Source organism: Amblyomma maculatum, chromosome 3, assembly GCF_055883805.1.
Source record: "Amblyomma maculatum isolate TAMU_Amacu chromosome 3, ASM5588380v1, whole genome shotgun sequence".
In the NCBI taxonomy this organism is placed as follows: Eukaryota; Metazoa; Arthropoda; class Arachnida; order Ixodida; family Ixodidae; genus Amblyomma; species Amblyomma maculatum.
The window spans coordinates 191,101,687-191,126,301 of NC_139346.1; the positions used below are offsets into that span (position 1 = coordinate 191,101,687).

The 24,615-nt window shown below is 45.4% G+C and overlaps 1 protein-coding gene across 1 annotated transcript in view; it reads right to left on the reverse strand.

Moving 5' to 3' along the window:
• The window catches only part of LOC146197277 (cytochrome P450 315a1, mitochondrial-like), a 77,971-nt gene that overhangs the window by 13,480 nt on the left and 39,876 nt on the right, over positions 1-24,615 (reverse strand). Inside the window, exon 2 of the mRNA XM_084599082.1 lies at positions 7,019-7,801. Coding sequence (XP_084455208.1) covers positions 7,019-7,485 — 467 coding nt within the window. The 5' untranslated portion in view covers positions 7,486-7,801. The remainder of the gene's footprint in view (positions 1-7,018; positions 7,802-24,615) is intronic.

Consider the following 24,615-nt stretch of genomic DNA (forward strand, 5'->3'; position numbering starts at 1 on the left):
AACGGAAGAATAGGAGATGCCATTGCTCTCCTCAAGTGCCACTACCTTCCCAGCAACCGTCTAGCGGGCTGCAGATTAAAGACAAGAGCATGATCTTAAACCTACATAGCTACACTGTAATATTTGGCAGAAAAAATATCTGTGCTAGCAATAACTAAAAAAAAAAACACGAAAATACAGGCGAAGATGTTGAGCTTGAAGAATATGCACCAGCCAGCCAGCTAGGCGTGTCGCTACACATTTTAGCTGAGCGGAATGTGAATGAATTTAAGCCGCCGCGGAGGTACCCGTAATAGACATCAATGAGATTGCCCGCTTCGCTTATCCTACCATTCAGGGTCCAATGCAGGAACGCTGGGAAGACAAGCGGAAAAAAAAAAGTACCGAGACAGGTGGAACCACTAGACGTGTTTCCTACGGCACGGGAGGGCATGTATGCGAATGGAAAGAGAAACAGAATACGCCAAGAGGGAGACAGAGAGAAAAAGAAGAAACGATAAGTCAGCCTTCATGCGGTGTCGCGCGCAGATAACCGCTGCCATCGTGCGTAGGACAGGTTTAGGCTTTCACCTAACGCAACACCTCCCCCCTTCCTTGTCCGCCTCGTTCAGCTTTCTTGATTTATAGACGAAACCCCTTGCAACCACTGCAGTGTACTTTTGATGAATTTGTCGCTCTTGAATTCAATGTCATTTCGGCATAATGCGGGAGTTTTATCTTTTCGTGTTTATTTTCTTCAGAATTAAGCTATCTCAAAAGATAAGATGGCATGAATTAACGAAATTCTGCAAGAGTCAGTTTTACGACTGTCTGCGTCACTGATGGCGAACAAAATACCGTTTTTACGCGACTACAACTACCATGTGGTTATATGCAGCAACATCTATTCACTTTTTCGAGTCCCATTTTAGGAAGTTCCATAAGGGAACGTCACGTCATTTTACTAAAAGGCTATTTACCTGAACGGTTGAATGTGTGTGTGTGTGTGTGTGTGTGTGTGTGTGTGTGTGTGTGTGTGTGTGTGTGTGTGTGTGTGTGTGTGTGTGTGCGCGCGCGCGTGCGTGTGTGTGTGTGTGTGTGTGTGTGTGTGTGTGTGTGTGTGTGTGTGTGTGTGTGTGTGTGTGTGTGTGTGTGTGCGTGCGCGCGTGCGTGCGTGTGTGCGTGCGTGCGCGTTGGGAAATAACTAATATAGGAATAAACGAAGTTAGGCCTGAAAGAACATGCAAACCTCTTCTGACCGGCGAAGATTGCTGACACGGACATTTGGAATCATTGGTCTTTCACAGTAACAAAATCGCTCAGTGGCGTTTTGTCTGTTATTTCTGTCAACGCTTGCTTTGTGGTGTAACCGGTCAAGAGCCCCGGAGGAAAAATTCCGGCTAAGCTTGCGGGATGCTCTGGCGATATCGCGGTGAACTTCATGCCCACCCAAGTTCCCGCCTTGGTATAGATCTTCGCACATGTTGATATTATCACCGAAGCTTGACGTTTAGAGCAGCCGGGGTCCCACGTATCGGCGTGGCGATCTCGTTCAGGTACCTTTATATCTTTTGTACTGCAGTTGCCGTTACAAACTCGCAGATAAAGAAACGTGACTGCAGCTCTTTCCCTATATTATGCGCAAGCGTCGCGCGCACTTATCGACAAGAAGATGCTTGCATTTTCTGTGTTTCTTTGCTAGTTTTTTTGTTCTTTTTTTCTGACGCTGATAATATTGAAAATGCAAGAAGTAGTTTTGTCCAGACACGGGTTATCGTTTCGAGACTTCTTATATAAATGCGCGACTCGAGCGCATGCGATGCATCTGCGCAGACGTTTACATATTATTAGAGCGATAAAAGAAGGAAAAGAAAATTAAAGCATAAATAAAGGTTCCTGTCAAGGACTCGCGCCACGTTGTAGCGGTCTCTATTTGGAGTGCTGTCACCTGAACTGAACGATTAAGAGCCGCACGGGAAAACGCCTGACCAACGTGTCCATCCCTGGAAAAAACATCACGTGTCTGGGCTTGAAAGAAACGGATCTCTTCATCCTACATGTGCTTCGCATACATACTCGAATGTCTTCGTGTCCAAATAAAGACCACCGCTACGCCCCCCCCCCCCCCCCTTTCTTTTTTTTTTTTTTTGCGGTTAGAACTGTTGTCGGGACTCCGTGTGGGAGCTACAGAAATTCGAAATTCAAATGATGTCAAGCCAAGAAAAGAAATGAAAAGAATAAAACTCTAGAAGATATAAAAAAGTGGAGATTGGAGAAAAAAAAAATTGGGGGGACAATGCGGTTGCCGCCGAATGTCAACTAAGCCATAGACAAGTTTACCCTATCAGTTTCTTTCCATTTTTCTTTACAAGCTTCATTCAACACTAAATCGCTAACCATACTACGTGAAAAGCAAGAAAAAGGTAAATAGCTGATCTTGTAGATACCGTTGTTCGCAGACCGAATGGTCTATCATAAAGTTTCTGATCCAGAGCTGGCGTGCGCAACTGCCTCTCCAAAGCAAGTATACTAGCTGCTCTAAGCGCGATATCGCGAGGCGTTTTCGCGTGTCTGTTTCGGTATATAAAGTTCGATCGTTCTGGAGTCGATAAAAAGCTTTTCAGTGCAGTTAGTCACTGCATAAAAAAAAGACTGTACTCAATTTGTGTTCTTGTCAACAAGGTTTTGCTGGATGCAAGATCGCGCGAAAAAAAAAAATAATGATGCGCGCGTTCAGGCAAGTCACTGCATTGAAAAGTCTGGATGTATGAAGGTAACTGCATTCTCCATCATTTTGGACACATCGGCTGGCTGGGTAATAAAAAAACTGAGCAAAAAAAATTTTTTTTTCTACCACGCAACCCTGTCCCGAAGTTGTAATAAAGAGTGGGCTTTTGTACGCGGTTCTCGTCCGAACGCTATAGTACTTAGTTGTCCGGATGCAATCCTTGGGAGATATGTTAAAACGGCCTCGTCACGCAATGCCGAGGTACCTTGGAGCATAGTCACAAGACAGGCGACCGCACACGTGAAACTCTCGGTAAACGTCACGAATTCTTCGCATTTATCCGTTTCTTTAAAAGGCGTTTACCGTGAGCCGCCGATATCCATTAATCAGGGTGCACGGTAAAGCAGCCATCTCGTTTCCGTAAAGATCCAGGCGAATCATTGGAGCATTACGTTTCATACGTGGTCTCCATAGTAACGAAACAGCTGCAGTTCGCGACAACAGCACACGCGGCGTTCTGAGATGCTTGCCGTATCACTCCGGTGCAGTCGATCGCCCCACTTTATGCGGACACGATAGAAGAATGGCCCGCGAGTGTCAATGGACACGACGTAGACGACAGTCTTCTGATAGGGCGAGCACGCAGCAAGCATTCGCCGCTCAAGATAAAATAGAAGAGAGAGAGAAAAAAAAAGATCGATAAAGCGAAGAATAAAAATAAAAAGCAGCAATAGAAGATATACTTCCACCCTATTATTAATCCCGTATTACCTGCGTACAATGAAAGTGCGGGACAAACGTTTTCCAATTCCAGCATTTCATTATTTCCCGGCCTCGCCCGTTGCAGGAAGGTAAATAAAGTATAGTCGAAAAATTGCGGCGTAATTAACGTGATAAAATTAAACGAACCTTCTGATGGCTCGAAAAAAATTAAGATACTCGCAAACCCAGGAGCCTGCAATGAGAAAGCGGTAAATTTCTACACTATTCTATCAATCCCCAGAAATCAGTCTGCGTTCGCTGTTTCGCCGCGAAACTCAGCACAGGACACCTTTTGTAGCCTCGACAGCATACGATGGAGGCGGTAAGAAAGCGATGAAATAATAATAATAATAATAATAATAATAATAATAATAATAATAATAATAATAATAATAATAATAATAATAATAATAATAATAATAATAATAATAATAATAATAATAATAATAATAATAATTGGTTCACAGGAAGGGAATCTGTCACACTTGCCTAGTAATTGGGAATTTGGCATTCGGTTGAAACGATGACTATACTGACACTTGAAACAATCTCCATCATGGGCGATTTGTAGATCATTGCAGGGCTGACCGCATTTAGAAATTCAGAAGTTATTTCGGTAAAATCTCTTTAATAACGTCTAATTTATTCCAAACGAGGCTGCGGGGTTAGCAATGTCACGTGCCTTGAACGATGTCCGATAAAACTGCGGACAATTGGAGCAAAAGGATTTATCATCCTCACTGAACTTGTTGAGATTTGGTTGCGTGAAAATAACAGCCGTAAACGAAAAAAGCAGCCTTAAAATAAAGCGAGGTATTAATGCAATAAAGAAATGATTGGAGCGTAATGCAGGTGCTCTAGTAGCGATTGGACCATTCGCAACAAGGCGGTTGGCGAGTACGAGCTAAAGGCCAAGTTTCTCAGACGCGATACGAAAATCAGAATGTGCGAAGTATGGGTGGGAACCTGGTCGGGTACTGAAGGCCTGCTCATTCGCGACTATTTTGCGGACGATTGGGGTGTCGCTGCGGATAAGCTCGCACGAAACACCGCAGGACAGAGGTCGAGGCAACCGTTGCACAAGTAACATGTCGGCGCTGCTCTCAAAGGAGCGATCACAGGAAGGAAGCGACAGAAAGATAGCCAAAAAATAGGCAGTGGATTACTGCGGCTCGAAGGTATTTGAGATTATGCTGTGCGGTCTGCGGAAGATGACGCACGTGAGAACCTTCTTGCCCACGCCTCCATCAGGTACTTAATCTCTGCACTCGGTCTTGTAACAATACGGCTGTATTGTGCTTTGTCTTGCGATGGCTGCAAACCCTATCATTTTCGACAACACTCTTAGTACAAGTGCTTTTCCTCTACTCTGAGTGGAGATTGAAGTGTTTGCAGATCCCCGTTTTTTTTTTTTCTCTCTCTCTGTCTTTATTTCTGGCAGTCTTCGACCAGCCGCGTAAGCTTCAGCCTTAACAATACTGTACTATATCCATTGCCGATCAGCGCGCACCCGGGAACTTCAGGTAGCCATGACAATTTTCTTCGCCGCGCAGCCATCCGTACAATCATCAAGAAGCGAAGAGGATATATATAGTATAAGACCATAAAAACAAGTCGCAAATCAACAATTTTTTGTTCTTGTCAGACAAAGCATAAGACATCCTGGAATAGGAATTTTTCGAGCAATTCTTTTATCAATGTGCACGAGAGGCAGGTGGAGAATAACAAATAGACTCTCAGAGAAAGTTGTATCGTTCCGAATTTATTCACAAGCACGTGTGGCAGGTTTGACCACTGGACTGAAATAAAAAATTCGAGTATGACATAGGGCTTGTTGTATTAAGTAGTATTTCGCCAAAAGAACCAGTGGAAGAAAAAATTCCTTAAATTCGTGGAGTGAGACCACCGCTTGCAATAACAAGAGGAATGGAAAAGTTCTACATTTTCTTTTTACGTGTGTGAGAACACCAGCAAAAAGAAAAATAAATAAATTATAAGCAGCATTAGAAAAGGTGAGCGCGGACCGACCGCTCTCAACCTATTATTCTGCCAGCGCGGCATACCGGCTTGAAACCGAGCGTTACGCACGAATCACGACACGGGTGCAGCCCGGCATGCTCAGAAGCAGCACTGTGAAGCCAACTCGACAGTTCGAAGATGTCACATCGGTCACCCCTGCCACATCGGAGCTGGGCTCCTAAGGCGAAGTATGGGCATTCAAGAAATTAAATGCCGTAAAATGGCATGATGACGGAGAACAGCTGAAACGGAGCGCCCTTTCGCCCCCAATTTCACCAGTAAATGACTTGTAAGCAGAGAAATTTCGAGACCAATTGCTGACGTCCGTAGCAAACCGACTGCGACAATCACTTGTAGCTTCAATGACACTCTTTCCTCGTTTTTCTAAATTTGCTATGGCATTCTTGACGTCTCGCGTCACTTCCCGAGCTAGAAGGACGTTCTTCTTTAATACCCTAGGCTTGTTGAAAAATATACTGAAAGATATGAATATTTTTTTCTCCTGCCGTAGCACTGTTCACGTCAGCCGCAAAGATAAATGCGCTATGAAAGAGACGTCGCAAATAAATTCGCGACGTACTCCTGCAGCTCGTAGTGCTTGCGTTCTTGGACAAAGAAAACGATCGACCAAGTCAAAACGGACGTGTGAGCTGGGCCGATCACGTAGGCCTACCCCTCTCCACCACTTGCATCGCGGACCATTGTCAAGGGCAGGCAGCAGTGCTCTGCGCGGCAGTATTATTCGGGGTGGCTAGAGACGATAAGGCTCGGATAATGAAACAATTGCGCGGTAGCAGTAGGCTGGCAACAAACTCCGCCGGCATTCGCGCCTTTGAAGGGCTCCGAAGATATGGAACAACGTAATGAAGATACGTCCACGCAAACCCATTACTGATGGCACGCATTCGTCGCTATGGTATGGCTGAAGGATTGTAACAGCCAGCAAAGGGCCTTCGCGGGAAAGAATTAACTGATCGCAAAGATGGAAGAAGTAATGTGGATTGTCAATATTAATAATAACAGAATTTGTATGAGGGCCGACTTCCAGGCAACCAAGTAAAATCAAGGTCTAACATGGAGGATGATGTCAGCGAATGCGGATCCTTTGGCATTACCCAGAAGCGGGCCTGCTTAGAAACGGATAGCTGGGAACAGCAATGGAGAAATAAATATTCTGAATCAAAAATGCATATGGGCATTACGCCAGGCGTGAAACCAACATACGAGTTCTGGATCAAAATATTCGGCAAGAATGTTACAAGTCATCTGGAGAAACGCTCGACGTCTTCGTGTGGCACCGAGGAAACACCGTTCGAAAAGTACTTCACTGCTGGTCCTGCCTCTTTTACAAAAGAAGGCCGCCGTTCCTTGGCGCGGAACAACCGGTTCACTACGTAAACTGTCGCCAGTCGAGTACAAGACGAGTAGTCTTCCGCACCCAGAGAACGCGTCACACCCGTCGCTCAAGACCCGGAGCAACAACTGCATCGTCCGTCCCGCCACCAGCGTTAGCAGGCGCTTGGTACTCACATGAAGAAGAGTCCTCGCTGAATCCCTTTGACCTCGTTGTAGATGAGCCAGGCCTCGGGCACCATGTGCATGGGGTACTTGCCCTCGTTGGTGTACACCTTCTGAATGAGCGCACTGTCCGCCACGAAGACCGCGTCCACGCTGCCCAACGTCTCGCGGTAGATGGGTCCCAGCTCGCGGTGCCGTCGGTCGCAGTACTCGTGGATCTTGGGTGCGCCGCCCGCCCGGAGCACGTCGATCGCCGTGCCCAGCACGGGCAACCCCTTTGGGCTCGGCAGTGAACCGAAGGGCCGCGATGCGGACTGCTCCGCTCCACCGGTGCTCCTCCAGGAGTTCTCCGCCGGTGCTGCGGCGCCGCGGTGGAAGGGGCAGCCGGCGGCCGCGGCGGCATCGGTGGAGCGCGCGCGCCGGCCCAACTCGGCCGCGGCTTGACGCGCCAGGCGACGGGCTAGTGCAGCGGACGACATCGGCAGCTGTCGTCGTCGGAGGCACCGAGTGTACGGTGCGCGTGTGCGGGTCCCGCTCCGAATGCAGTCCGGCAAGACGCGCCCGGTTGCTTTTTATGCGCGGAGAGGGTAGGGAGGCGAGGAGCACTGCCGGGGCGGCGCTCTTCCCTTCCCGCCCGCCCCTCCTCCCTGTAGTCGCGTCGGAGAGAACCACAACGGCCCGAGCGTTGGCCGGCGAAGGCTGGTCTGCGTGCGCTCCTCCGCGACTCTCCGATACCTCCGACGACGGCCCGAGCAGGACTCCGGCGCGATTGTTGTCCGCCACTGCAAAGTGTGCCTTTTGGTGGAAAGAAGGCAGAGGAAGCGAGCGGGCGTGTTCCAGTGAGTTCGTTAAATTGCACATATAAGAACAAAAATTGACTATGAATATTTGTTAAGAGGAGCGTCACTGTTCGAGTTAGATATGACAATATGTAAAAAAAAAAAAAAAAATACCGAGCCATTTACAGCGATTTTTTTTTTCTTTGGCAAGGAGACGGTCTTCGTTGCTGTTTAGAAAAAAAATAAATCTGCGCTCAACTATAATATAGTTCATGACAGTTATTCATGACCACCGTGAACAGGCCTTTTCCACCGCGACTACGTACCGTGAATGCCCGAAACGCTGCCGGTAGTTAGAATAGAAAAAGTCAGGGCAAAGCTTAACTTTCAAAAAAAGATAAATAAAAAGAAACATATATGCTGGACCGCCATCGAGCGCACCACCTAGAATTAATGCATATGCGCTTTCATCAGTGCACTGCAGGTTGCGAATTAACAAAAATTGTTTCAACTATCTCAACGTCCAGTAGCGTAGTGTACCGAGTGAACGAAAACCTTCTTGAGGTATCTGAACCTTCTTAGGCACATATAACTATGAGTGCGAACGTTCTGCGCGAAGTTTCATACTTGACTAGTTTGGTTGTTTTCTTTCACCTTTCTGGTGCCAAACAATCGGCCACACACCGGACTTCGCTCCCTCGTTGCATCAGAATCGAGAAAGTAGCGTGCTTCAATACCGTTCCTAAACTGAGATTGCATTTCTCAGAGGACAGATAGGATAACAGTGGCAAACGCTACTGCTCTGGGGTACGAAGGAATCTGCTTGTAAACTTGAAAATTCACACCCTTTTCTTTTTTTCTATTTTTTAAACGCAAGCAATTATCGGTAGCAGTGGTGGTCCAGAATCTAGGAAACAAAGAAGTATCGCAAGAAACCTTACAGCGTCAAATGAGGCTGTAAAAGAGTTACAAATGCTAATGTGAAGAGCTGGAGAAATTGCATTTGAGCAGTGCTGGGACGACGGTGCATGGTGGATAACAAAACGTGACGAACAAGATAACGATGGCAACTGACGCTTAAGCCCTTTCCATAACACGTCAAAACTAAACTACACAACTTTCCCGGGACCCGGCGCGATGAAACAGTGGTTAGGCCGCTTGACTGCTGAACCCAAGGACGCGTGTTCAAATCTCGGAAAACTGAGGCGAATAGCAAGGCAAGGCCCCTGTGTACTGTGTAACGTCAGCGCACGTTGAGAAACCCCAGGCGGTCACACTTCCGGAGCCCTCTACTACGGCGTCTCTCATATACTGAGTCACTTTGAGACGTTAAACCTTATACAAACCAAACTACTTTCCTGGGGCTTCATGAATATATCTGCATTATCTCATATCTAAATGATATGACAAAATAAACGCACGGAACGCTATCTTGCCCCCTCCTTTCGACAATCCTCCTGCAATACCGCGAGGTACAATTATCTGGGCTTATATTCAGTGAGCAGTCTGGCTCCGAGCGCGTGACGACACGTTTTCAGCACGAAAAGCGCGCAGATTTCAGTGTTTTTTCTTGCGGAGAATTCTAGATAAATTTATGCACAATTAATAAAAAGTGACAGATGTGTCCTCAAATTCAACGACACTCATCAAATTAGTTGCGGATGTTACACAGTAAAATGTGCGCCACTTTCAGCGTTACGCTCTCTCCTCTATCTTCTCGGAAGAACAGGTGTCTAAACAGAGCGCGCAATCTAGGACGTTCCTTGAAACCGTTTATTGCAGTCCTACTTCTCCAGCTCGATGTTAACCAAATTGGACACCATAATGGGAGCAAAGTCGTTTAGAACCAATATTTCATTGTCACTTTAAAAGCGAGCTGCGTTTGTTGGCGGGCAGAAATTTCGCTGGAAGTTACTGTCTCGCGAGGAAAGCAAAAATAATAATAAAAAATAAAGAATATAATAAAAGCATGAAGGATCTAAAACATGAGGAGAACGCAGATACGGGGCCTTTTTTAACAGTTAAGTTACTTCGACCGAAAACAAGATGCGTGGGTCCAAAACAGTGTACCGCAGTAGGGAAGGAGCTCGATATGTTTTTTGGAGGGCGTGTTTTCCACTGTGTAGAAAGGCAATATAATACATAATTTGGTGTATTTACTTCGAACTGAGAAAGAAATGGGAGAATTTTCATTACTATCAGTTTTGTTGAGACGCCAAGTTAGCAACATTACTAAGTTATGGACTGCTAAATAGATATGTGGACTAACATATACATTAGAAGTTTGTACACTATATGCGTACAAGCTGCAGCTCGAGGTGTGTTCCAGCTAGTGAAGCACCTAAACCAACAAAAACAGGTATTAACCAGACACGTTTAGGCAGGCTAGGCTGAATTCGAAGAAATCATTAGCGAAATTGTCAACGTGAAGTGGAAAATCCTTGCGAAAGAAGAATGCATGTTTTCTAAAGCTGCTGCACACGGGAAAGAATTAAGAGGAGCAACTTTAGCCGTCAAAAGGTCATAGAAATATTTATCAACAGTTCCTTACGAAGTGGCATCATAAAGCCAATCAAACTTGCTAAGTTGATGGCAACGCGAAAACAGCATCGTGTGATTTTTATTTGTTTTTTCTAAATCTGGGCATCAGTAATGACACAGTATGCCGCATTCTTCAATTACTGGGTTAGCGCTTAAACCTGCATTGCATAAGGAAAATTCATCCGTGTTTTTATGGACTTAAGAGCTATGATCTATTACTACTTAGAGCGATCATGAACATTCGAAACGGAAGCATTTTACAGGTGATACATTTTTCGAAGGCGACTATATAAGCTCCCTCAGCTAAAGGAAACCAACTGGGCGCTGAGAACCGCAACACGCAAAGCTGGTAGCCGTAATGGTCAGGGCGACCTTAGCTGTCGACCAGAGTCTATTTAGAAATTCATGGTGCGGAACGTTCCCGATAGCGCGCTTCTCGCGAACATGGGACTTGTTCGCAACAGATGTCACGAGAAGTTTGTAACTTTCCTCGTTTTGCGTCGTACATCACCACCGTCTGGTTACCCCTATACAAGGTGAAGGCCTCTATCGTATCCCTCCAATTAGCTCGGTCATTTGCCAGCTGCATCTACATAACCCCGCATAAGTCCCGGATCTCATGAACACCATTCTGCCACATTCCTGATACGCTTTCCTTCTTTGGAGTCCCAGTCTGTTACCCTCAGCGACCGGCTATTTTTCTTTTGAATTACGCGTCCTGCCCACGCTTATTTTTTCTTGTTTTATTTCGACTAGAATGTCAATAATTCGCGTGTATTCACACGCTTCCGGTTTCTTATTGTTACTCGGACCATTTGCGGTAACGTAGCTCTCCGTGCTGCCCGCAATTTAATCTGAACCCTGTTCGTTAGCATCCATTTTTCTGTGCCGTAGGTAGGCATGGTAGGTATTAATTATAAACTCCTGAAAAGCACAGATATATTATCATCTATGATTGTGTCACTGTTTTTTTTTTTCTTGCAGTTTGACCTGCATCTCATACGTTTTTAGGGGGCTCTCCTGGGGAAACCAGTGTAAGTCACCGAGGCAACGAAGCCCTCAAAACATTCATTGGGGCGCAATCTTGTGTTTAGCGCATGCGCGATGGTGTATAAAGGGGTCATTCTTTTTTTCTCGCCTCCAGACTCGCCTTCTATTTTGACTGGAAACAATCAACGAATGAAACCTCAAAAAGAATCAACGGAAACGCCGGGTTTTGTTGTGCTCTAATCCGTTCGCACGAATATTCTCTTATTTCTGCGCATGCGCAGAATGATCGCGCGCCGCCGAACACGTCTGGAATGAGCCCCTGACGGCCACTCAGCCGTCGTCACATTGTGACGTCATGCATCAGATGATAAGCGCCATACTAAATAAAAAACTCCCATTGGAGAAAACTAGCATACTACCACGAACATGATTCGAGCCCCCGGCGAAGCTGAGTCAAGTGAGTTCCAATGCAAGATGACCATTAGACGACCATTGTAAAAGGCAATTTGCCAGGAAAGGTGTCTACATATAAATATATTGATATCAGCCAGAGCAGTGCAGTCTGATTTAGTCGCAAACACTGTATAGTTGTAATTTTGTGCGCACCACGAAGTCTACTGGAGTGCCGTGCAGTAAACGTATGACATGTAATCGACGCTTGGACTACACATATCATAAGGGTAGGCAACCTGCGATGAAACACAGAAAACAAAATCTAAACAGGTTATCCGGTGACGACCTGCGCAACTACACCTATAAAATGAAATAAAGAAAATACCCATCTAACCGTTACTCGTTCCTTGCTTGGATGCGCTTTATCAACAAGGAACTTTCACTTTACTGAGTCATATTAAGGGTACGATGAAAAAGCATTAATGGCTCCGGTGTTTCCTCTCCCTCTTGGGGATCCTCGTTCACGTACTGCATATTATTTGCAACACGTATATCGCTGATCTTTAAAAACTTGTGCCTCTATTACTCAACGCATAAGTCGTAATCTACCGCATTACGTGAAAGATCACCCAATGTAAATATGAAGCCACGCTTTAAACCTACCACACTATATGAAAGACCACCGAATGTGAATGTAAAGCCCCACTTTAAACGAAGCCGTTCAGACGTATCTGCGTGGCATGGTTTAACTGGGAATATGAGGGTCCTGGAAGGCTCGGCTCTGATCACTGCCTCCCACGTCAAAGGCGAAGTTAGGGTTAGTAGCGCCTTGTCAGCGCAACCATGTCACGTGGTATCGTGACGTCATGCAACATGACGTCCAGCCTGTGCCCGCTCATGTCGCCTGCCGACTACCACCTGCCGTGGGCACTCCCATAGTCTATCGTTCGCGATCTCCCATGCCGACAACGCCCACGTCGTATTTTCTGGAGGACGGGTCCTTTAACGCCATCGCATTCCAACAGCGCGTAGAAACTGGACTAGGGGAGGCACGCAAAGGGCGCTGTATATGTGTTATCTCTTATTCAGCTTCTACGTGCTGCTTTACGTCACGTTTTACGATTCATAAACTAGCCTTACTCCTGACAGAAGCCTGGAGTAATACTAGCTTACGAACATTATCTGACATTAAGGGCTTTCAAAACTATACTATGTAACATTTTTTGTGTTTCCTTCCTGAGACTCCGACAAATCTGTCATCTCGCTTTCCACTTGAAGCTTCGTTGGTATGTCATGCCGGCTTCAGAATGATTGAGGGAGGCAGAAACGTTGTTGGAAATGTAAGCCTCAGGCTACGCGCCTGACATGATGTGCCAGATGCAATATTTAAATATGGACTATGACGCATACAATAATAACCTAAAGACTGCACCCAGGACTCGCTCCTTGGAGAAATCAGCAGTGCTTACGCATGTGCAACGCAAAGGACACAAGGCTCGATGACATTTTGCTCACTAAGGCATAAGGTCTCAATGCGCTGTATTAAGCGATAGACATGACCACGCAGACTTAATGCACGTGCAAATAGTGTGCTCATGATGTTCTCATACCGAAAACATTAGAGTAGTTGCCACCTCATATATTGCAATCAAGGATTCGAAGAAAAAAAATTAAGAGTTCAACGCTGCTGAACCAAATATTGGGCGAAAGCCTTAGCGGTGGGTGACCGAGCGTTCTTCTTCTTCTCTTTTTCTTCTTCCCCAGCCCACATATAAAGCCTCGCTTTAACCAACCCATATGAACGTGCCTTAGTGGCCCATAGGGGTAACGTGAATGCCAGGGTCCTAGCAGGCTGATTCTTACATAACCGTCCCATGTGAAACGAGAGACACAAGTTGGCACCTCCTGCCAACTGAGCCGCGGCTCCAACCACGCCACGCCGACCGTTTGAGTTGGTAGCCCAACTCTCACCCTAGTGTCACGTGGGGTGTGACGTCACAGCTTCACGTGGGTAAGACGTGGCTACCGCCGCGCTACGCCGACCGCTTGAGTTGGTAGCCCAACTCTCACCCTAGTGTCACGTGGGGTGTGACGTCACAGCGTCACGTGGGTAAGACGTACGTGGCTACCGCCGCGCTACGCTGAAGGCTCGAAACCTAGAGTAGTATTGCGTTCGCAATAAAAGGGGAAGCACATTAGTCAATGCGAGGCTGTATGAAGCAGCTGCAGAAACGAAGAATATTTTTCATAAATTTCAACCGGCCCTGCGTTGAATGACACCTGCCACCACTTCGCGCGTGTGAATGTGCTAATGACGTGCCTTTAATATCTCGTAAAGTGCGTACCGGCTACACTGGAGTCTTTGCCTGCTAGATTTTGAAATGAAAGTAGCCAGTATAGGCTGCGACAACCTGCATTCAATAAACATAAAAACTATTACGCCTGTCGCCTTCAGGATGCATGCGAAAGCTATAGCGCAGACAATAACGCCCAAGAGGACGCGATGACCCTAACATTTATACATAGCCGTCGAATGGGCCGCCGTCGGCAAAGGTCTCGCAACGGTAACACTGTACACGGTGTACGCTAAATGTGCGAATACCAGCTTGCGTCGACCTTCGTCGTGCATATGATATGCTGCTGAGCGGGAGACAGCAAATGGCCGGAATGAAGGTGCTCATAAGTCACACAGATTCCCTTTCAAATGCGCCGATTTCGCTGGAAAAGTCTGAACTGCACTATGACACAGATTGGATCGGCGACCAATAGCAATCTGCAATTGGAAAAATCAACCCAAGATTCGGATCTGCTGTGGAGTGGTTTTGCCCCGAAAAGAGCAGAAAAAGATAATCCAGAAGTGTTCAGAATCTTTGACCTGAGTTTACCTGAAGTTCTCAAACGACGAACCGCCCCTAGAGCGAAGCCTCAGGTGCGGAGGTCTTGAAAGCGCCAGGCGTCCGCTTCGTGGGAACCACTCACGGAAAACCGCCTTAGTTCACAATGCTTCTGCATGCCTGCCTTTCAGGACCTTATAATCATTTTGAGAGATGACCTCTGTCACATGCATGTAGACAGCTTCTAGAAAACCCGCTGACACATTAAGGTATCTGACGCACGTGATTTTATGTGTTCTCGAATGAGAATTTCACTTCTTTCATCATCTTACACCGACATCGCTTCACATACGTGATAGTGTATCCTTTTAGCAACGCGCATACTTGCACGCTTTGCTTTGGTATTGTGTTTTGTTCCCTTTGTCTTGTGCCTGACGAGTCCTTTAAAGTGTGTTCAACCTGTAGTGTCATCTTAACTCACTATGCCTATTCCACCATGCGTGGTCTGTTTGCATTTTCCGGGGGCATTAGTTGTTAGCGAAATTTCAGTTCCCATTGCACATTGTCCTCTCTAACCTGACAGAAGACTATATGGGGGCTCCAGTGAACGCTTAACGTGGGAGAGACCTTTCGGTGTCGCCGACTGCTATCACGGAGTAACGATTGTTGCACACCCGATATAACAGTTACATATTTAGTTCACCTTTGGCATTGTCTGTCACGCTTTCACCGAGAATACCTCAGGGGTCATTCAATCAATCGATGAGATGTTCCATAATGCGCCTCTAGCTTTCGAATCGCTGCTGACGAGCATCATTTTCAACGTTCTGGCATGAAAATGGTCGAAACATCTGGGGCATTTTATTTTTATATTTTCTCGCATTTCTAAGAAATATGGGAAGCATATAATTAATTAGAGATTCTTTTATGGAGCTATACATTTCTTGCGTGCATCAAGACAGGAAAGGCGGTCTTATTGTCAAGGATGGATTCTGAAACGCTGGCCTACACTTCTGGCCCGATACCTTGCAAGTCTAAGGAATGTGCCATCTACAAACAATACAATTGCGAATAGTGATATATCTGAGCTAGAAATGTTGGCAGTAAAAAAAAAAAAAAAAAAAAAAAAACAGAATATATGTGTGCCGCACAAGTTTCTTTCTTTTTTCTCTCTCTCTCTCTCTCTCTCGCACGGGGTGCGCATCGCTGAGGCGAGGCTCTCTGCAACCACGTTCCCTGCACATGATGAAGGATTTAATTAAAAGGGCTCTCATGGAACTGTAATCCCGGGCTTATTCGTTCCAGTTGCGGAGACGTCAACTATCTCAGTGATTCGTTCGGTAACGTTAAATCACCATCTATGGAACAGGGGGCGTGAAATGAACCTTATATGTGGAATCGATTAGTTTTATTCCGTTTTCTCCAATCACAACAATTCCCCGGCGATTGTGATCCAGCTTACTAGAAAAAAAAATGCAGTCGCCGACGACTGCTTTGTGTGAAACTTCAGGAGTATATGCCGTGCTGAATCTCAGCACTAAGCAGGATTGCTTCCATCCAAAGCCTGTCACACGCGGCCTTTCTCGGCTGGAAACTTTTTCTCGCTACCCCACCACGACCAACGTCATTCCATTTTCTCTTCTCTGGCCGCGTCTACAAACGGAATGTCAACAAGACAGCACGGCGATAAATACACACGCACTGTACAGCAACGCATGTGGTGAAGCAGAGCCCATAATTGATGCAATTTCATTTCGCTAATGTCGCAGCTGACATCATGGAATCTGTATCTGTCGCCGCCAGCGTTTTTAGACTGAAATTCTCAGCTTTCAGGTTCGGCCCGTATGCTAGGGAAGGGGCTGCCGTGGACGTCGCTGGAGTTAATGGCGCTGCAGTCGAAATTTTCTAGATGGCTCACGCGTAATTTTCTGTGGCTTACAAATGATTGTTTTGCTTTTTTTCGGCATCATAACAAGATCGATAATATCGTCTAGGTGGTGTTGATGAACGGCGAAAAGCACACATGGCTTAGCGTTAGCAGACGGTGTATAAAGGGGCGACCACAGCGCCACTAGTTCCCCCGACCACTGTTTCAGCCCCATTTCCAGCTGACCTACGAAATTGTAACTAAGAACGTTTGACACCGCCGTTGTTGTTGTTGTCCTCATAATTGGTGTGTGAGGGAGTTGCCATCACTTTTCTTTCTTTACATTTACATTGCCTTCCTCTGCCTTTGTCGCGGCGGGCGCTTTCAGAGCGCTGCACAGATATGCACGTGTGACCCCTTTTCACCCACTCGACATAAAACTAATTCCCTCGTTATCCTGAAGAATTAATTATTATTTTCGATTATATACTTCTTCTTTACGTTTGATCTAGTCTACTGTGTACACAAGGGGGACTACACATAGTGGGACCACTTGAGCACGTAGTTTTTAATCAACTTAAGCACCCGGCATAGTGCCGTCTCAAATGCAGTGTGACCATGTATAGTGGGACGGCGCCCAGGCACTGTGACAGTCTCAAAAAACTGGATGCGCCCGCAGCTTGCACTGCGCGAGTCGCAGAATCACACGCTAAAGTGTTACTGTTCAGTGTGCACACAGTGAGTGTGTGCATCTAAGTAGCCAACCTTGTACATGCAAAACTAATTTGCTGGTATTACAGGCGGCCATCGAACCTCAGCTTCTAAAGCTTTCCTGTGCTATTTGAGTGGCGGGGGCTGTTTCCACACTGATGCTTCCCTGAAAGCCATTCGCAGGCCATATAGCTGACGTGGTCACCATAAAACGTCAATCACAGCTGCGGGAAGTTGCGATCGTCGTTCATGCTCACTAGGTGGCAGGCGCGTATACAGTCCCGTGACTTTGTTACAAAACACCACCACCGTCTTCTGCATGGTTCAACGGGCAAAAGAGTCAACTGCTTCATCCCAGCGACCCTTGCGCTGAGAAGCACGAAGCGTGGATCGCACACAGTGCAGTGGCAGTTGCAAGGCGAAGCAGTAGACTTCAGCTAAGTCCGTCAGCCGCCGAAATAGCCCCACTTTCCAGCAATGAGCTGCATGAGTGACCGTTTGATCGCCCCCACACTTCCGTTTATCCAGCTAGTGATTGGTCAAAGTAACGGGGACGTAAAAAGACGCCCTTGCCACGCCGACCCGAACCGCACGCTTAACATCTGCATCAAAGGTTGAATGAGACAGCAAAGACCATACACATAAAAGGCATGGTCCGCAAGTGTGGCTTGAAACCTTGCTTCGACGTCCTGCGTGGCAAGCAGTGAAGAGTTTTTCCTGCTATTTTGCTTAATGACTCCGACCCGAGCACGCAGCTAATACTGGCGATGAGGGTCAAGGAAACAGCGGAAGCCGACGGAATTTTGGAATATAGGGAAGGCCGACCACTGGAGCTCCAAGTCTATCTCTACTCAACCCCCTATATATGGCCTATCTCTTCTTTTCAAAAATAAATGCTTTTATAGTATTACTACGAATCGCAGATTCAAAGCCTGACAAGATTATCGTGGCAGTCGCGTTCAAAACAAATGCAATTTACTTATTGCTAGCTTCAGTCAGGGCGCGATGAAGAACAGGGCATTGAAACAGGGCAAAGAAGAGTTTCTGCGCGGTGGCGATAGCAACGAACGTGCTCGCTGGTCATCGAACAGAAAGTCCCCGTCGCATCCATCAACGCTCAATATAAAGACGGTGAAGAAATATTTAGACACAGCCGCAAACTGTGATTAGCGTAACCTGGAACAATGTAGAAACACACGCGAGTAGCTAGAATCTTCCAGCTACATCTCGACGCATCTTGTGCATCAAAGAAAATAATAAGGCTGCGTCTCGCGACAAAGAGCATGAACAAAGAATACAAAATCGACTCGTGCACTGGAATTACAACGGTAAAGCCGCGAAAAAGTACAAATAAAGATTTTAATTGTTAGTGACAATATTGTGTTGTGACCGCGAGTACTACGCAGATGATGATATTTCCTGGTGATTATATGGCTCGCATCACCATCACATATCGCCAGAGAGACGAAGACGCCATAGTGACGGTCACATGCCTCTGATGTTCTATCACAACCACGACGAACAAGTTCTCCCCGTATTCCCCAATCGTAATCTTGCTTGTAATTAGGCACTCGAGTTGGGCGGAAGTTTGTTTTTATATAAAATACGAGTGCAAGGTCTCCGTTTTATTTTCGCGTCATTTTACTCCGCCTAAACAAGCACATATTCACTCACTCACGCTATTTCCGGTATCAGTTCTACTAGAGGCTTTCTTACGATGATTTGCTTCGTTTCATAGGCAGTGTACACTGTAAAAAGTGTGTGTGAAATCACAGGTATTCTCAAAGAAAATTTCTATCCCCGTACAGTGAATATCGTTCTACTTCATGGACGGAAATACGTTCGCGAAAAAAAACAATAATTTTCTGTTTTCCAGCCAATACCTTGATTGCAAGGCAAACAATTTGATATATGTTTATCGTCTGTTCTATTTTCTACCACAAGGTGGTTTTTACTTGGCTAGTAGGTAAATTTTGAATAGAAAGGGAAACGATATGACAACCCTGAATGCGCTGTCTGACGATCGGCTGCGAAACAATTTTGATTCGAAAGAAGATTACTAGTGGCGCCACATTTATGTCCGCTTTTGGTTGGCTCCCTGCTACAGCGGCATCTGGTATGCATTTTTCCACATGCCTTTTTTTGGTGGCTAGCCAACGGCTATTGCGCGGTCAACTTTACGGGTACAATCGAGTATTGGCAGCGCCGAGAGATATCCTTGAGATGAGTAATTAGCAAGGCTTTCGCCTTAAAAATGGTGTTAATCGAAGAAATTGGCGTTTAAGGCAATTTTGTTGTTGTTACAGGCAGAAAAACATGTGACATGAAAAACGAGTAAAAAAGGTATGAAAACAGAAATTGCCGTATAACAGAAAATTTTTGAAAATTTACAAAAATTTTCTATCTGGTGTGAGCAGAAAAAACTGCAAAATCACAGAAAAATTAAAAACCGAAAACATAGCAGAACAGAAAATTTCTGGCAACACAGCTGCCAGAAAATTTCTGTATTTTTCAACAAAATGTTTTTACAGTGTACGTGGCTACGTGATGAGCAGCAACATCGCATACAGTACTAGAATTTTTGGTGTTTTTTTTTGTGTTCTTTTTTAACCTGCACAAATGATTGAGCCAGAGCCTGCAGCCGACTTAGTATGCATTTAGTATGTAGAAATAAAACGATAAAACGAACTCCGGAGCATACATATTAATGAAGAATTCTTGCTGACTTTGATACATCGCGCAACAGTGACGGAAATCAAAGAGCGGCTACATCGAGCAGACGTTAGTTCATCTCAGCGCACAGCAACAGTGAGCTCAGTAGTCTTGCCGACACGAACCGTATTTCTCTATCTCGAATGGAGACATGTACTTATAGGAACTTTATTTGGAGGATAAGATATATTGTCAGCATCAGAAGTCTGTAAAGTAATGCGGAAAGGGAGGGGGGGGGGGGGGTCATGATGACAATAGAATAGCACCGAAAGTGCTCGTCAAAAGAAAACAAGAGGAACCTGTCACTCGCCATAGTGATCTTGCTCGCTGTAACAGGAGCTCGACTCTCGTTACACCATTTAAACTCCACCAATGGTACCCCTCACTTTACACACCAGAGTGCCCACACTGTGGAGAAATAGCTACGGCTTTTCACATGGTGTGGGCATGCCAATTAAATCCCTTTATCGATAAACTTGCCAATCCCAATTTGTAGCAGTGGGAGGCCATTCTGCACAGCGAGGACCCCGACCAACAACGAGGACTGGTTCGCAGAGCCCAAGCTGCGGCGCAGGCCACTGGGCTGCCGGAATAGGCGGACCATCCACAACTCCGAGAACTCCCATGCACTCAATACAGTTTTCAATCAATCAATCAATCAATCAATCAATCAATCAATCAATCAATCAATCAATCAATCAATCAATCAATCAATCAATCAATCACAATCAACCGACTTTGAATGCGTAAACTTTCCGAGATCCAGCACCTTGCGAAGCCGACAATACAACGCCCTGCTTGTCAACACCGGTTATTTTTAGTGTTAACATGATTCGAGACGAATGATTTACTAAATGCGAACATGATTCGAGACAAATTATTTACTAAATGCGACACCGTTGAACTTGCACTCTGATCTCAATCATCTCTCTGACTGCTCCGGAATAGAGGTGGGAAATTGGTCTGGTATCTCCGTGTTCGTCGGAAAGAGGATGCATGCGCACTGACATTGGCTGTGTATTATTTGATCACTTTTCCAGTCCATTACAAAGTAATACTCATCGTTTCACAAGTGTGCCCAGAAACATAAACAAGGTAATAAAGTGTCCACATCAGTCTTCCAATATAAGTTCTCAGGAACAGTCATACCGCACACATGTATGCAAAATATGCACAGTCTAAAAAAAAGTGACAAATAACCACACAAACCCGGTTGTCACCTGTGCATTCATTCTCAAGCAGGGCAAGGAATACTCGTCATATATTTGTCGTCTGTTCTTTTTCTTCTGCACGAAGCGACTTTTTTACCGCTAAAGACTCGATAAAGCTTATAGGTTATAATCTGTGCTACGCATAAATTGCCCTGTTTTGATATGCTATAGGTCATTCTTTATGAGGAAAGTACACCATATCATGGGCCTTATTCTGAGGTCCGAGCCTGGCCCAAAGCTCGAGGCTGAGAAGACCCGGTCCGGCCGAGGCCAAGGCTCAAAGCCCGAGTCTGGTTGAGCTTGAGCCGCAGCTTTATCACTCCACCGAGTCCAGCCTAACCAGCTAGTCTTGGCGGGAGGCCCGGCTCAAGCTTGGCCCTCCAAGGTTGCCCTTGCCAGCAACAGTGCATCAGGTAAATCGCTCGAGAGTTGAATTCATGGCCCCACTTGCAAGCGTTTCAACGAAGGCGAAAAAAAAAAAAAACACGGTTGTTTATCATGCATTATACGTGCTAAAGAGCCGTTGTGCCTTAAACCAATACTTTCATCTGCATTAACGTTCGTCGTAGCGTCGAGCATTTTCGGGAGGTCAAGGCTGACAGTGAAGGAGTGTCGTGAAGCAGATATCTATGCGTGAAGCAATCAAACGAGGCACATCTCTGGCAGTTGTTATGAGGCTTCAAATGTCCAGTCTAAGGAGGGGTAACACAGAGGTACGCAGAAGTAGACAGTGTTTTGCTATGGAACAGACGGCGTGCACTTGCTGGTAGCGTAACAGCAGACGCCAACGGGGTACATGTACTTTAGCAGATAAACGAATTCAGGTAAATGAGCCGAGGGTTAGGCGTTACGGCGCTCAACTAAATATACCGCACTGATCCAAGCTGGAATCGAGACTTCAGAACTCGTGAGAGCTTTTTTTGTTTTGTTTGTTTGTTTGTTTGTTTGTTTGTTTGTTTGTTTGTTTGTTTTTTTGCTCCTGTCCTTCAGTTAAGGATTTTGAAGGGTCGCGCACCATCTTCTGTGTACGAAGTTATTGCACGACAAAGATTAAACTTAGTCTAATATGGATATAGTTAACTTTTCTCTGATACCGTGTGCATGAATCGCTCTTTGGTGAGAATTTTTGCGCCGGGAATCATTGATTGCCAAGACGTTCCGGGCAGTACGTAAAACGAAAACCAATGCTGTTTCTTATTTCCAAATAAGGTGGGAGTGAGGGATACGAATCACGCCATTCGCAGGCACGTTTGTACCTTTATCTATGTATATATATATATATGGTATGGTTATATTGTTATAGTGTTTTGTAGTTGATCTTGACCAGAATTAGTCCTGTGATGATTTTTAGGGAGACAGAATATAAATTCAGAATATAAATTCATATATATATATATATATATATATATATATATATATATATATATATATATATATATATATATATATATATATATATATATATATATATATATATATATATATATATATATATATGTATATATGTATATATATATATGGTGGTGGAGTTTGCGGGTATTGATCCCCACGGAACTTCTCCCACCCCGCACCTCCACCACAGTTGTTACGGGGTTTATTTACACGGCGGGTGTTCGGTACGCTGGTCGTTAGCACACCCAGAGCGAACCAAACCAGCTTCCTCTTCCTCTTCAGCTTCTCCTGCAATACCTCATCTTCCTCTAATGCAGGAATTGTTCTATATTGTTATCAAACTGAGATTACATCTATAGTTGGGACATGCGACCACGGGCAAGCGGATAGGAGAGCGGACGGGCGGATGAACGGCCATGTGGATGAGTGAGCTAACGGGCTTGCTAGCGGACGGGCAAGTAGGTAGAAACGAGTTGGCAATGGGATGCCTACCCGGCAGTATAGAGAGATCAGGCGCAAAAAATCTCAATTTCGACCAAATTCATTAAAACTATTCGCATTCAGATGCATTAAAACACGCTTGTTTGCACTTGCCCAAACTGCGCCATACGGGTGACGACATGTAAGGTAGTTGTAAATATCTGTCCCTTTTTTTTTTTTTTTTTAATGGCGCTTGCTGAGCTGTTCGATGTGGCTTATGACAAAACAGGAGCAGCAAAAACCGCCCAATCTAGATAGGTCTAAAATAAGCATACTTGCGAAACTGTGTCTCACGAAAGGCTTGGTCCTGACACTTGAGCAGCTCTTCGAGCTTACAAAAAAAAAAATGATGTTACGTGTAGGTTTCATTAGTGCGCAGTTACTTTGTTATATGTGACTTGAGAGCTCTGCCTCACGAACCGGATACAGATGCTGAGCACGTGAGCTCTGTGGCAACTGATAAAACTCTTCTCTCTCAAAGCACAATGGCAACGAAGACTAAAAGTCAAGATGAAATGTTGCATAATCTTTTCGCATTTTGCTTTTCGGGTAAAGATTAGAAATGGCAAAACGCATTGTTCGCACGCCACGCTATCCCCTTCAATCCGACGTATACGTAGCTGATGATCTCATCAAACACCTCAAATGCGCAAAAATGCGACATTTGCTTTTCCATCTTTCTCAGCTTGTGGGCCGTCGATTGTTATTGTGTCACATTTAGAGGGCACACAAGTGGCCGAAAGTGTCATATTTGTCTCGATATATGTTCTTCTCTATCTGATGTATCGCGGTACTCCTTGCTTTCCGTCCTTTCTGCTCTTTTCATAACTTCGCGCTCGGAATGAGCCTTCAAACACAACTACTGCGACTTCTCTTCCTCAATAACCTAATTGTCCTCTTCCTTTATTACTACTTTTGTTCTATTCTTATTTGCCTCTCACTCACTGACTCACTCTTTCTCGCCGTTGCATGCGCCTTGAATTCAATTCCAGTCGCGACAACCCCATTTCGGTGCTTCGTAGTAACAGAATGCGTTAAACCGTTTCCCCACGGCATTCCTCTTGCTCGCTCTTTTTTCACTCTCTCCTTTATTCCTTCCCTCACAGCGCGGTTGAGCCGTGCGTTCACCTATTTCGCCTTATACTCTAAGCCATTATACTGCAAACAGTACCAGAGGTTGGTTTCACTATTTACTCCCACGCCATCTCTATATGGCCGACCCATGGTTGCCTAGACAAAAAAGAGGAAGCCCTCCAAGAAGCAGACTCCTCCATAGATACATGTACGCGGGAGCATGTGGAACCTGCGGTGCGTGTCAGAATAATCGGAGGTCATGGGCCCACGAATCCTATTACAGCAGCACCATCCCAATATAATTTTATCTATAAGGGCAGTTTATTCAAGACGTATCCGAAATAGGGATTCAAATGTATGGATCCAAATGTATGGATCTAGAGCAACAACAACAATATAGTGAACAACCACCCCGCAGGTCGCGCGTACGGATGATCCGGCGAGTCATAATGAGGAAAAGAGGGATGAGAAAAGAAGACACGCACCATTTCATTCAAGCACTATAAATAGGATTGCTTAGGAGTTACCCAACCGCAAATTCAATAAAGAGGAACAGAACCAAGCGGCGACTGTTCTGCGGTGCGCTTGTACAACAGCGCTGACGCTACCTCCCTCTACTTCCAAC